Here is a 13,990-nt window from a genome sequence, read left to right as displayed (position 1 = left end):
GCATGCTAACTGCTGTGAGATAGGAGTATATAGCTGTTACTGCTATGAAATACATTATGTATTAAAGAGGCACCTATTAGAAATCCCTACATTCACTGATGCATAAAAATAGATGTAGAGTACAGGCTTCAGCATTTTTCGAAATACGCTTATTTGTTTACCTGCCAAAAGTCAGATGAGAATATCAGTACCACTTTTGTATTTGTATGGTAAATAAGAAGCACCAACACGTGAGTAGTATCAATCTTATCTCTAAGCAAGAAAGTGAATTTCCAAAAAATATTGAAATAAACATTTAAAATCCCACATTTAAAAATATCACCAGTAGTACTTTTACTAACAGTACCAGTTGGTTTCACTGCATTGTTTCACTTTGAATCAAGACTATGTAACTTTTAACTTATTAAAGAATAAAATAACAGTCTTCCTCTTAGAAAAGGTTGAATTCATAAGCTATAAAACATAAGTGGAGCAGGGGGGCGGCTTATGGGGCTTCAGCCCCTGATGTTTTCCCAAAAGCCTTGAATCTTATATGAAGTTTATAATATAACTTCAACTTGGTGTCATTTCCTCTCTGACTGGACTGGCAAATCAGTGGAGCTCTATTAGTACTTAAATGAGGAAATAGCCATTTATAGGTCACCCGACCACTCTCTGAGCATTCAGGCATGAAGCAAAACACTTGATGGTTTCATTTTCCGCGCACTGGGCGAGCCATGAGAAGAAAATGAGCAAGAGAGCAAAGGGGGAAAGAACAGGGCAACCTGTGGACCAGGAGAGGAAGCAGCAATAGGTGAAGTGATGATTGGGGCAGAGAGAAAAGAGTGAAAAGCTAAAGTTAAAAGAAGGAGAGAGGAGGAAAATATGTGATGATGAACCAGGAGAAGAGGATAAAGGAGGAAGTCTGGATTTGAAGAGTGAAGAAAAGAGCAGAAAGGGAGGAGTAAAAGAGGAGGGGAGGAAAAGAATGAAGGAGGGAAGGGGAAATGGGATGTGAAAACTTGTGGAAAAAGCAGGTGAAGAGAAAGAGGAACAGGTATGGAGGTAGATTTGCCCCAATGTTATTTGTGTGAACAGATTGACAATCTGTGTATAAATGTGTAATCTGTAAATGTAAAACACCTTTCATAAAAACTGAATGATTACAATAAACTCAACAATCAAACAAATGGCACCAGTTATCTCTATACAGGTTGGAGGGATATGAAATGTGGCCCATTTACAATATATCTCCATCTACAATACAGGATTGAGGAAAAGAGGAAAAGGGAGCAGAGGTGGAGCAGGTGTAAGAGAATAAGATATGCATTTAATATTTTTACATCTTCAGTTTGTGATCAGAAATATTAAAAATCTTGTTGTTTTTGTTGTTTTATATTTTCTTTGAGTGACGGACATTGCCAGGGATAAATGAGTAGAGTTGAGAGTGAAAGAAGAAGACGAGGAGAAAATGAGAACAGTGTGATCAGGAGTAGATCAAATAAAATACTGTACGATAATGTTACACTACATGTCCATGTTGTTTATCCTATGATGCTATTCCTAAAAAGAAAATTTAATATGATGCAGGCTCAGGATGAGTTTTTTTCCTGGGCAACTATCATGCTTTCCCCAAATGATGTACAAATGGTGTACGTGGTGTAATGCTGTGACTGGGGAAAAAATTCCCCAGTGGAGCATGTTCCCAGAATATAGACTGAAGTTGGGGCCCCGAATGCTCACAATGTCTGGCTCCGCCCCTGCAATAAAACATGATTTTGCTCAACTCAATACACTCTGGTGTTATTACTTTGGCCTTACTTGGTCTGGTATAACTAGTGACTTGTGATAGCAAACATGAAGTAGGCACTGCACAGTACTGATAGTTACCAGTCTTGTTATGACACTCTTCACTACTTAGGCTACTGTTGCACCACATGTCAGCATTTACCTTTACTCCCTCATTACCACATAAATGAGCTTGCTTTAAAAAAAAAAAGAACAAAAAGGTTTTTCAGCTGCCTGATAATGTAGCCTAACTCATTGGCGTGGAGGTTATTTCTTTACCTTGGGAGTGATTAACTATTCTAAACTCAAGGTTCACCTACTACATATTTTCAGAGCTTTTGAACTAATCCTTTTTAAGCACATGAAACTGCATCAGTTGTCATCATGGGTTTTATAAAACATCTGTCACATGATAGGCGCCAGAGGTAGATTGTAACCCCTCATCAACTTTCTCAACCACCACCTACAGAATTAAATGAATAATCCAGGATTTTCATGAATTCAAACCCTGTATTAGATGCTATTTATGGTTCCCACTTTTTCCAACACTTAGCCATTCAAAGTATTTGCATTCTATAATTATCTCTCTATTTGGTATTTTTCATTTAGTTAATGGCAGAGTCCACCAATCCTATGCTGGATTAAAATACAAGGAATTCACAGAAAAACTATTATAGTGAGTGGTTAGATGAGGAGCTTGTTTGGCTGCACTATAAACAGATACAACAGTTGGTTTAAGAGGTGTTACAATGTCAATCACATATACAACCACTTGTCATCACGTGACGGATGTATTGTATTTATACTATGTGAAGATACCGTAGAAACTTCCATTTGCTAAAGAGCGTTTTTTTACAAGCTGTATTGTAAAAAGCTAGTACATTAAGTAAACCTTGAGTTTAGAACAATAACGACATGTCACACACGGAGCAGGACATGAAAAGTTTATCTTTAACATAACCACACAGCATACAAACATTTTTTTTTGAAAATACAATTTTACTCTATAATGTTCATACAACTGCTTTTATTTTTGTTTTTAAATAGGATTTTCACTGTTGAAGGAAGTTTAAACTCAAAAGGCAGACTTCTCTCAGCATTGTACACATACTGGCAGTTAACATGAAAAATAAAAACTAAAGAGAAGTTCAATATACAACACATGATTAAAAAAAAATTAACACGTCAAGCTCTATATTCTGGCATTCATTCAACAGAAAACTAGAAAACGAAACATTAGAGAGGAAAGTAAAATAACACTGGAGCCCTTTTGGCATTCTCAATCGCAATGCTCCTCTGACATTCTTTGTTTTTATTGTGTTTTGATTTGCTCAGCACCTATAAAATGAAAAACTCAGTCCCTATAGAGTTACGGTACTCTGATCCCTGGCTATTGCTCTCACAGTCTCCCAATTCCCATTTCAAGAAAAGAATCATGGATTAGTGTTTAACTTTGGATCAACTTAAATGTGCAGAAAACCTCAGTGAGCATAAGGTAGTGTTTGTTTTTTGTCTTCTATAAAGCATTGTACAGTCACATTATTTACATATTCAGTATTTTACAGCGCACTCTTTTTACTTTCAGTAGCTTGTGTGGTGCGATTGATGCAGTGCTCTCTCTCCTTCATGGAGCGGGCCCCTTCCTGTCTCCCTGTGCTTCTGTGACTAATCTATCATCCTCAAATTGTATATGGCAGGTATTAACTGTGAGTGGGTGATTCTGAGGGAAAGAAGGGGCCTTTGTGATGAAGTCAGATTAAAGATTCTTGAGAATCAGGGTGTCGGTCAGTTCTTTAACAGACTGTAATACTTCAAAATGCAGAGGTGGAAATGCATAGTGTTTTAGATGTAATGAGTACAACATTTCATCAGGAAAAGTGTTAGCTCTGTTTGTGTGTTACAGTACTGCACCTTTGTGAAATGGTTCACCTGTTTAGTGGGAAGCTGTCGAGAAGTTTGGGTTGGTTATTTTTTGTAGGCACACGGTTGATTTTTAAGGTTGCAGGCAGACATGGAGTGCTGCTTTCGTCGAATGGAAATCAAGAAAATGGCTTCACGTGGCAGTCCATTTCTACCTGCAACAATGTGCAAGGTTTTCTACAGAACACAAAGTTGTGCCTAATACCACACCTTCATGCTCTGGTGAAGGAGGGCATTCAGCTTGTTAGGAGCAAATAATATTGATTTAGTCCCCAATCAACCCCTAAATCATTATACACCAAACACTCACAAAGATCTGACCACCTGTTTGCACAGTTTCTCGGCTGATGTAGGACTTTTTTAGCTGGTCCCCATTTTTTTTTTTTTTTTCATTTCATCAGATTCTACATTAGCACTTGATTATTTCAAGCTTTGTGAGCGTGGGCCTTAGGTGAACTGGATGTAAGCAACATGACCACAGCTCTATCAGCTGAGTTGCTGCAGTGAAGAGTCACTCTGCCTACAAAGTTCCAGCCAGATCTGCATATAAGCCCAGGATGCCAGGCGTATGCCAGGCACAGGATGCCTGACCCAAGACCCACTATTTAACATAGATCTGGATAAGGCCCTGTGTGTTCTTGTGGGCTTACAAGGCTGTGATACATGGGCAGTTTTTGAGGCAATGTTGTGCAGCATTTATTCCCAACTCTTCTGCCTAGTACAGGGGATGTTGCCCATTGGCTAACTAACTAACCTACTGATTTACAATACCGTGAAAATCCCTGCAAACGCCTCTAGGAAGCAGTGCCATCACAGTAAAAGGACAGGGTGATCCTGGGCTAAGGCTCCACCTGCACCACAATACCTGGGTCTAGTTTTTTTTTACATTCCAATCTAAAACATCTCCCCACTGCTCAAAGCTTTTATAAATATATTGGATATCATCCCCATTGCCTCAATCAACTGCTTATGGATCAATTTTGGCAGAGTGACACGCTGGTCACTGGTGAGAGTCCAGCAGGGGGCAGGAATGTGAGCGGATGTCGTTGTGTTTATGGATGGCCTGGTCCAAGTCCAGAGACTGTCCATTTACACTGACCTCCATACATCCACTGTAGGGCGCTGACACCAGTGTGGACACCAGAGGAATGTCATCTGAGGGAAAAAATGACAACATGTGAACAAGCAGAGAACATGACGGATTGTGTGGGTGCCTTAACTGTGACCTAACCACAAGTATGTAAACAGTATTATTCAAAGTGCTGAATCTGTCAGACTCAGCAAACACATTAACCAACACTTGGACCTTTAATCAATATACATGACTATTCTCTTCAAGGCACTGTCTAACAATTTGGCAAAAAACACAAAACCCATTTTATGTTTTCTTTCCAGTTCAGGGAATGTTGGAGTAATTTCTGGCAAAATTATTTATTCAGTGCAGAAGTGACAGCTATGGTTTGCTACATACATATATATTTATAGCACAAGTTAACAAAGTAAGCCACTTATGAATTTGCATAACATCATCTTCTCATCGTTCACTGGGTGAGGTAATTTATTGTTGACATGTGTTGGATGTTTTGGAGACTGTACAACACAGTCATTAACAGAACAAAGGAAACTGTGACAGAGTGTTTAGAGAGACTGGGCAGAAAAACCTAAATTTTAGGTTATTCCATTGATCAGCTTAAGAAAACTGGATATAAGAAGGCTTGTGTGGCTTTGCACTTTAAAAAATGTGCAAAATACTTGTTTTGTTTCTGTACATATTCTAGACCACACATTTTTCTTTACAGAAGTAAAATGCATGAATGACCTACAATAATGTGTGTATGTTTGTTAAATGACAAACCTCTAATATACTGAAAAAAGAAAATGTCTGACATTTTCATTTTTCAATGTATGAATCAATTATGACACATTCATTTCCACCTTAGTATAAAATCACTTACTTAGTAACTTGTATATTGTGTAAATAAAAGATAACAAATAAACAACATCCTGCAAAATGTGTATACATGTGTGCCCTCACCAGGGAGGCCTCCTATGAAGGTGCTGGATTGAGACAGGAGGTCAGTAGGAACTTGGGTGTCTTCACTTCGTCCAGGCTGGCCATTGACCAGCAGTAAGGTTTGGTTGCCTGAGATTGTCACCTGGATTTCATGACTCTCACCATCACATAGTGGAGCAGGGGAGCTGGCAATGATGGCATCACCTGCAGATACCAGAACAAACTGAAGGCACACAAAAGGTCAGTTTTTCAAGTCAAACAAACAGTAACAAACTAATTTCAAATACATATGCGGGTTGAGATTTAAAGAGCTCACATCTCGCCATTCATCGGACCCGGGATGATAGTCGGCCAAAGCGATGGAGAGAGGGACTCTGTCCTGGTGCACAAGTACAAACAGCACTCCGATAGCATGCGTTGGACGCAGTTTCAACTGGACGCTCAGGTTCTGTGATTCTGAAGTGTGGAGAACAGAAAGTTAAGAACAGCAAGTCATGAACTTTATCGACAAACAAAACCTGGGCAAACTGTTGACAAAAGTGTAGTGGATGGCGGAAGCCAACTCATAGTTATCCAAACATATTAAACATTGACTAACTGCTTCAGGAAGAAGAAATTAGGCTAGGTTATGCAAGCCCCCAACATGCTATACATTACACACACACACACACACACACACACACACACACACACACTGTACCATAGCTGATGTTGAAGAGAGCAAATCCTGTGCCGGGATAGTATGCTCCAGGATCCTCTGCGCTGAAACACTGCATGTTGTCATTAGACCGAATGGTTTCTTGAATGGAGGTGTCTTCACCTGTCAGCCACCGCCACTCTTTCATACAGCCGTCCAAACGTGGGTTCACCTACAAAATAAATACAATTGAGAAATATGTAAAGAACATTTCCTTTTGTTTTCGAGAAAATACACAATTATGTGCAAATAAACACCTGATTGACGAGGCCATCCTCTCTGAAAGGGACTCCTCCCACGGTGAGGTTGAGTTCATGCATGCCTTTCTTTAGTGTAAACAGATCACCATTTACTGCGATCTTCATGACAGCCTCCCTGTCAATCTTAATCACTAGACTGCGGCCCTGCTCCTCCACCGAGATCTGATGAGAAAATTAGACATTTGAGAAGCTTTCAATGAGCTAATGAAGCTACTGTAGACAGTGCATTACTTTCCATGATGGGCCCCTGCCAGAAACCTCTAACCTTTCTCCACTGGCCGTCATTGACGATGGGTCCGCTGCTGGTGACTCTGCTGACTATGCCATACTTCAGCTGCAGCTCCAGCTTCCCTTGATGCATTGCCAGTACGATCCAGGAACTGTTTAGGTGACCTCCAGCAAAGAAGATCACCCCCTCAGGATCGTAGGTGCGGAAGTCGAATTCTGCTGAAAAGCTAGAAGTGGTGGAGATGGAGGTATGTGCATGTGTGTTTGAATGATTAAGTTAAAATGAAGAGGTAAGGTGGGATACATGTGAAATAAAAGGAAAAAAGAAAAGAGAAGGGAGAGGAAGAGATGGTAGATGAGAAACAGGAAATTCCTTTTAGTGACCAAAATAATTTTATCTTTTACCCGCTCTGATAAAGTGGGTTGCATTTTCATCCCCGCTAATATTAGAAATTATTTTTAGAATTGCTGATATAACTTCACAAAGTGACTATGTATGGTAAAAAACAAGTTCTCCTTTAAGACCTCTGACCAATTTATTCTCAGGGTCAGTCAAGTGGAAGCTTATTGTTTATAAAAAAGTAGTAAAGTAATTATTTTATCTTCTAATGCATTTAAAAATCAACAAGCAAGCAGAAAGTTAGGTAACATGTTTCAAGTTCAACATTTTTCCTCAGGAAGCATTAGGATATTTTGCTGCAAAAATACTTGCAAACAAGTCTGGCAAAGAGAAGTTGCGATCACTAGACTATTTACATATACACCATTCACTGCTATGATAAAGCGAGCTGGAAGAGGTGTGATCACTCCACTCAATCATTTGTGTGTCTTTCCACTCAGTCTAACTAAGGTTTAAATGTGGGGGAAGTGTGATATGTTTGTCAGGAGACAATCGTTGAGAGTGTTGAAAATTAAGACAGAACAATTTTCTCACCCAGTTTGAATTCTCCTGCGGAAACGCAGCCTCACCACTGGCACACCGCTGAACATGCGGCCCAGGTAAAGAGAACGAGAGTTCCTCTTCAGAGACGGCGACAAACAGGGAGTTATAGGCTGGAAGAGAAAACACAAACAACCACCTGGAGATAACGTATTTTGCCACTTCATGAGAACCATTTCAATTTAAGACTTTTATCACAAAGAACGCAATTTGATATCAGTTTCATGAGCCTAGAAGCCAAATTATGAAAGTATAATGGAAAAAAAATTGAATTCATTGTTACTTTTTTTAGCACCTCCTCAGCAATATAACAATAATTCATAATCACCTGGACAAACAGCAGAAAATGGATGGATGGATTAAAAAATAAAATTGATTAATTCATGTAAGTTTTTTTCTAAAATCGACCCTTGACCATTAAGAGACGATGAGCCTCCTAGGTACCTTAGTCAGCGGTAGCCACAGTGACTTAAGGTGCTGACTGAAACAGAAATTGATTAAACAGGCTCCTGCACACACAGTCCAATCCCACTTTTAGTTTATAAGTGTGTGACATCTCCCAACAACTGGCAATCAGATATAAAAAAAAATTATTTTCAGTTTCATTTTGTATGTACAGATGCTAGAAGTTGCTTACGATTCACATTTTACAATAAAAGTGGAAGCTGAAATCTGAAATGGCTGGTTAATATGCAACAGTTAATGTATTTCACCTTACAGCTCCTGAGGTCCTGGCTCAGCTTCATGCCCTGACGACCATCACAGAAGCAATGGAAACTCCCTGGAGTGTTCAGACACTCCTCAGCACACACACCTGCCATGCACTCATCCACATCTGAGAGGTGACAGAGCAGGTTGAAGAAATTAAAGAGAAGGAGAGATGAAAGTGATGACTGGGGTATAAAGGGTTACAGAGAAGCAGACAGTTCATGAAGTTATCAAAGTCACATCCGTGGTGGGCTTAGTCAAAACACCAAATTTCAAGGATCAAAATAACATCAGTTCCACAAGAATGTATGAAAAAAAAAAGAAAGAATCTGATTTCTTTCCCGTCAACATATCAGGGAATGTAAACAACACTTGAGTCAAGTGGTCTTTGACGATGACTGGGCAGTATCTCCCTCCTCCATATATAACCTTACATGGCCATGAGGAGGTTGGCTATAATAAATGTTAATTCTCTGAGGGGGGACACTGAGGTTATGAAAAGTCTGGTTTCCACTGCAGAGCAAAACACAGCACACAAGTGATTAATGACTGAGTGAAGTCTTTGTCCATGTTATGAACAAATCTGATGTTATGATTACTTGATCTTATTGTGTAATCCTATTAAATAACAAGACAAAATTTTTTGGCGTTATCACTGGTGTTCATTCTTGTGAATTAAAGTGTGTGTTGAGCAGTTTTTATGTAATCCCTTACTGTGCACTTTGGAAGGAACATGGGATATAACCTGTTTGACATGTAAGATCAGATTGGTATATTTTGAGCTCTTATTTACAGTCATTGAGCTCCAAGGCTACCGCAAGATTTTGCATGATTTCACAGATGTCATGGGCCTTCAAGTTACGGGATGTGTAAAGCATGATTTGGTCTGATTAAGATAACAAACACTTCTCTAATCTATAAACCTATGGCATGTCTTCTGTGTTTGTAAATTCTGACCAGTGCATTTCAGCTTTTCCTCCTCTGTTTTGCTTTTATGACTCTCTCTGTCCTGACCAAAGTTAAAATCATAAAGACCCTCTGGAAATTACATTATGCATCAAAACAAGGTGAATCACAGTGCCAGTCTGTGTATTTCACTCCTGAAATTAATTTGGAGACAGACTGGACAACAGTTGACAGTGACCTGTCACCTACTTATACAGAATGTCTCCAAATGTCTTTGCATTCCTTTCCTGACCCTGCAACACAGCTGCGTCAAGTCCTGCTGAGGCTGCTCCTCAGTCGCTTCTAATGAAACTATGTCTTTTGTGTGTGTGTGTGTGTGTGTGTGTGTGTGTGTGTAAATTTTATTGTGTGTGCGTCCACACTTACCAACACAGCTCTTGGTTTCATTGTCGTAGACATAGCCGATATCACACAAGCAATCATAGCTGCCATTCATATTCTCACACCGTGCTGTTCCACACACACTTGTGTCCTCACACTCATCCACATCTGAAAGACATAAAATGTGGTTAGATGGACACATCAAAGACTGATGGAAATTCAATACCACAAGAAAACCTTAAGTCAACACCTCAGCTGAAAGGACATGATATGCAGAGGTTTTGTTTATACCTTTACTCATTAGTGTCAAAAAAGACACAAAAAGTAAATTCTGGTCCTGGTTGATTAACCACTTCAATCAAAATTTTCCCAATATTAAAATGAGCTTTAAGAATAGATCAATAGATTATTCCACCCTGCTTTTCAACATCATATACAGTACACAATACATTCAAGCATTTGACTGAAACTCACACTTAACACTGAAATAAATATTTACAACAAAGACACTATTTTTAGAGGCTGCACCATTAAATCAAATGGAAATTTTTAAATGTCTCTATCCTAATTTTATGCACATTTCTCTGTGGAAACCCTAAAACTTTAAATGTCTGTGGGTTTAAACAATTTTTGCTTGTGCAACATGAGATTGTAATGTACAGTGTTTTTGCCTTAACTAATGAATTAATTCCTTATGGACTTCCAATCATAATCATGTCACAAGGCAACAACACCCTCATTGGATTACTTTAGTACCCTCAACTGGGTCAAAACTCACACATTCAAAATCCTTGAAAATTAATTGAAAATATTCATATAACAATAACCCATAAAATACAAATTTTAATAGTACTATGTGGATTCAAAATGCAGACTGACTCAAACAGTCAAACAGTGCTATTTGCAGCGACAGTACTGACATGAGTACAGTTGTTAGACTACGTGCATCTATGGTTTGCGGCTTACCATTACACATCTGGCGTCCTACCAACATGTAGCCTTGGTGACAGGAGCAGCGGTAACTGCCCATAGTGTTGTTACACTCATGCTCACACCCTCCATTTTTCTTGCTGCACTCGTCGACATCTGCAAATAGAATGGTAGTACAGTCAACATGAACCCAGGAAAAACATCATCATGGGTTGTGTACCGCATTGGACTATTGGGCTTGTGTTAAGATTTCCCATAGTAATTCGGGATCAGGTTGAATTGAACATAACCAGTTGTGAACATTAAATAGTGGAATTCTGAATAGGCCTGGACCGCATGAATTGTCAGTTTGAAAAGCTCACATAATTATCCTATGAATTTGTACTTTGTTAAACGCCTTATGAATAACTGACACACTATGTCATTGTGGCTGAGTGTTGCAGCTGAGTGTTTAGGAGAAGTGCGGTCGTCAAGTGGAAAAGGCTCAGACCAAGTCAAACTGAATCTGTTTTGGTTTCCTTTCACAGTAAGGTGGCAGGATGAGTCACAGTGGAAATGTGTGGAATGACGGCTGTGCCATAAATCAGAGAAATATGTTTCTTTCTCCCTCACAGTGTGTGTGCATAAATTATGTATGCTTTCCACTTCTGCTTATACACTTAATATTTGTTAAACTTTCTTTCTAAAAGTGGAATCCCTATTTTTTTTCTAGAGGAGATGCAGCCTGTTCACATATCTGTACACAGTAACTAGCTCTGACCTCTAAAGAGACTCATGGATTCCTGTTATGAACTCTATAACCGCAGTTCCCGTACATGCAGTTCATATTGACCTGACACACCATTTATGCATCATTCATAACAGCAGTAGTTGAATAGAATGCATGTGAACAATAACAGTAGCAATTGTAAGATAAAAGTGAAACAAAAACACAGGAAATTCAGTTTTGCCAAGGTCAAATTAATTACAGCTCCACTAAGATGTCCACTGATGAGAAACAATAACATTACTTGACAAATATGGGACAAAAGTGATTCCATCGTTGGATGGGACAGCAGTTGGCTGTCAGAAGCAAGGCCAAACATCTATCCAGAGACCCTTGAAATGACACTGAATGATGGTGCAAAAACTCAACCTCTGCTGAGCTCCAGCTACACACTATGTCTCACTTTCCACATGATGACAGTACCTTTCTCACATCTGGCTCCTGTCCAGCCTGTAAAACAGTGACACAGGAAGTCGCCCTTTTTGTCCTCGCAACGCACCGTACCTCTTTCATTACAGGGAGAAGGAGAGCACTGGTTTGGAATATCTGTGAGGTAAACAAAGACAGACAGACAGACGCAGAGTATAAAGTGTTAATATTGTTTTAAAACTGAGTTTGTACAAACCGGATGAATTCAGTAAGTGTAATTGTAAAGTGATACCAGACAGAGGAAGGGCATCTCTTATGTTCTGCATATCAGGAGTTCAATATAAATAGCCTAATGCTGGCTAAGCTCTTGTGCCAGAGATCCCCTAATTCAGTCCTTCCCAGCATACCTGTCCTGTAGCAAGATCTTATGGATATTGGGACATATATTCAACTATCTGTACATTTCTGTTTGTCCTATTTTTTATTCAATATTTTTACTTGAGCTCTCTTTCACTGCATGCTTATGTAAGTGAGCAATGTGTAAATCTTTTCTCTCCCTGTACAGTATCCTTTTCCAAGCAGAGAAGTCTGAGTGCTCAACAAGTCTGGGCATGTTAGCTGAAGTTCAGACAGAAAAAGGACAGTGCCTGGAGAAAATGGGGGGAGCAAGAGAGCAAGCTTAGTAAACACATGAAACGCAAAGGTACAACTTTCTAATGAAGCCATTTTTCATTGGATGATAATGGCACAATACAGTACTATGCATATTAATACTACATCACACTTTCAACTGTGAGATGTATTTTTTATGATTATTTATATTATCAGTTTCACATAATATTTCAGAGGTTGGGATTATGTACATTGACAGCAGAGTCACCATAACAATAAATCTAAACTACACACGGGGGCTGGATGTGCCTGTGGATACTCACAACAAATGAAGGGATACTAACCTATGTCACTAAGAAAGAGCAAAAGATACTGAATGTAGACCATCAATCATGAAATAAAGACCAGCAATGATCCAGCGATGAGCCCAGTAATTCATCACTTTCATTACCAGTAATCTTCAGAGAACTGACTGTTCTCTAAAAACAAACTACAACACTGAAAAACATTTAAGCTGCAATATCAGGTTACATTTTCATAATGTATTACTCATTCTGTTGTATTGGGCAATCATAAATTGAAAGCAACCTGAAATAGTACATTGATTTGTAGATGATTTATTTGTTAATGATAACTGCATGTGTGCATGAATAGGCTATTTTGTGTCAATTCTGAATAAATACAGGCATCACCTAACTTTTTGTAAATTTGTCATAAATAAGTGGACTTTTACGCACACAAATATTCGTTTGTACACTTAAAAGGATTTCGCTGCTTCAAAATGAGTTACACATTTTTATAAAAAGTTGTTTATGATATGCTGTTTTCATTTAAGTTGAAGGCAGCTCCAACTAACGATTATTTTAAGTACTAATATGACAATTACTTTTTCAGCCATCCAAAGTTTACAGAGCAGCAATGATTCCTGTCAGTCATAGGGAATGCTTACGAAATGCTACAGAATGGGAAAACATTGTGTTATGTTGTGTGTTATGTTGTTAATGATTCTATTTTTCTGCAGAGCAATTCACAAAACACCTGAGTGTTTTGCTGACTGCAAAGGGAATAGAATGGATGAGTGGGAAGAAATGCATCTGCTGTGCTTACAATGACATCAACTTTTGGCACATGCAAATATTAAGCCAAAACTGTAGCTTTCCGTAATGATCCATGTTTGTAACATCCCACATCTTTAATATTATATTAATGGAATTAGTGGAATGTCACGATCTGCTTTGATAAAAGTATACCACGCCAGGGTTCCCACACCTTCTTAAACATAAATTTTAAGGACTTTTTCAGGACTTTCCAGGCCCAATTTCCTCAAATTCAAGGGGAGAAAACAGCACATAGTTTGAGACATGGATTAAGGTTAATTACTGTAACAACATAATTTCTATTTTTGCACAGAATATATATAAATGCAAGCACTATCAATTACACATGTCTATTTCTATCTATTTTCAAAAACTTTCCAGGCCTTGATCCCCCC

The 13,990-nt window shown here is 38.7% G+C and overlaps 1 protein-coding gene across 1 annotated transcript in view; it reads right to left on the bottom strand.

The window, feature by feature from the left end:
- Positions 1–2,697: 2,697 nt before the first annotated feature.
- The window catches only part of gas6 (growth arrest-specific 6), a 15,732-nt gene continuing 4,439 nt past the window's right edge, over positions 2,698–13,990 (bottom strand). Inside the window, exons 5-15 of the mRNA XM_023424353.2 lie at positions 11,941–12,063; positions 10,788–10,907; positions 9,867–9,989; positions 8,540–8,661; positions 7,821–7,939; positions 6,924–7,113; positions 6,656–6,820; positions 6,402–6,570; positions 6,018–6,157; positions 5,723–5,924; positions 2,698–4,842 (exon numbers count right to left, since the gene is read on the bottom strand). Coding sequence (XP_023280121.1) covers positions 4,688–4,842; positions 5,723–5,924; positions 6,018–6,157; positions 6,402–6,570; positions 6,656–6,820; positions 6,924–7,113; positions 7,821–7,939; positions 8,540–8,661; positions 9,867–9,989; positions 10,788–10,907; positions 11,941–12,063 — 1,628 coding nt within the window. The 3' untranslated portion in view covers positions 2,698–4,687. The remainder of the gene's footprint in view (positions 4,843–5,722; positions 5,925–6,017; positions 6,158–6,401; positions 6,571–6,655; positions 6,821–6,923; positions 7,114–7,820; positions 7,940–8,539; positions 8,662–9,866; positions 9,990–10,787; positions 10,908–11,940; positions 12,064–13,990) is intronic.

The sequence above is a fragment of the Seriola lalandi genome, unplaced genomic scaffold (assembly GCF_002814215.2).
Source record: "Seriola lalandi dorsalis isolate HSWRI2012SDOR001 ecotype SW California unplaced genomic scaffold, Sedor1 jcf7180002054735, whole genome shotgun sequence".
In the NCBI taxonomy this organism is placed as follows: Eukaryota; Metazoa; Chordata; class Actinopteri; order Carangiformes; family Carangidae; genus Seriola; species Seriola lalandi.
Note: the sequence above shows the minus strand (reverse complement) of the source record. Positions and strands in the feature narration are given on the sequence as shown.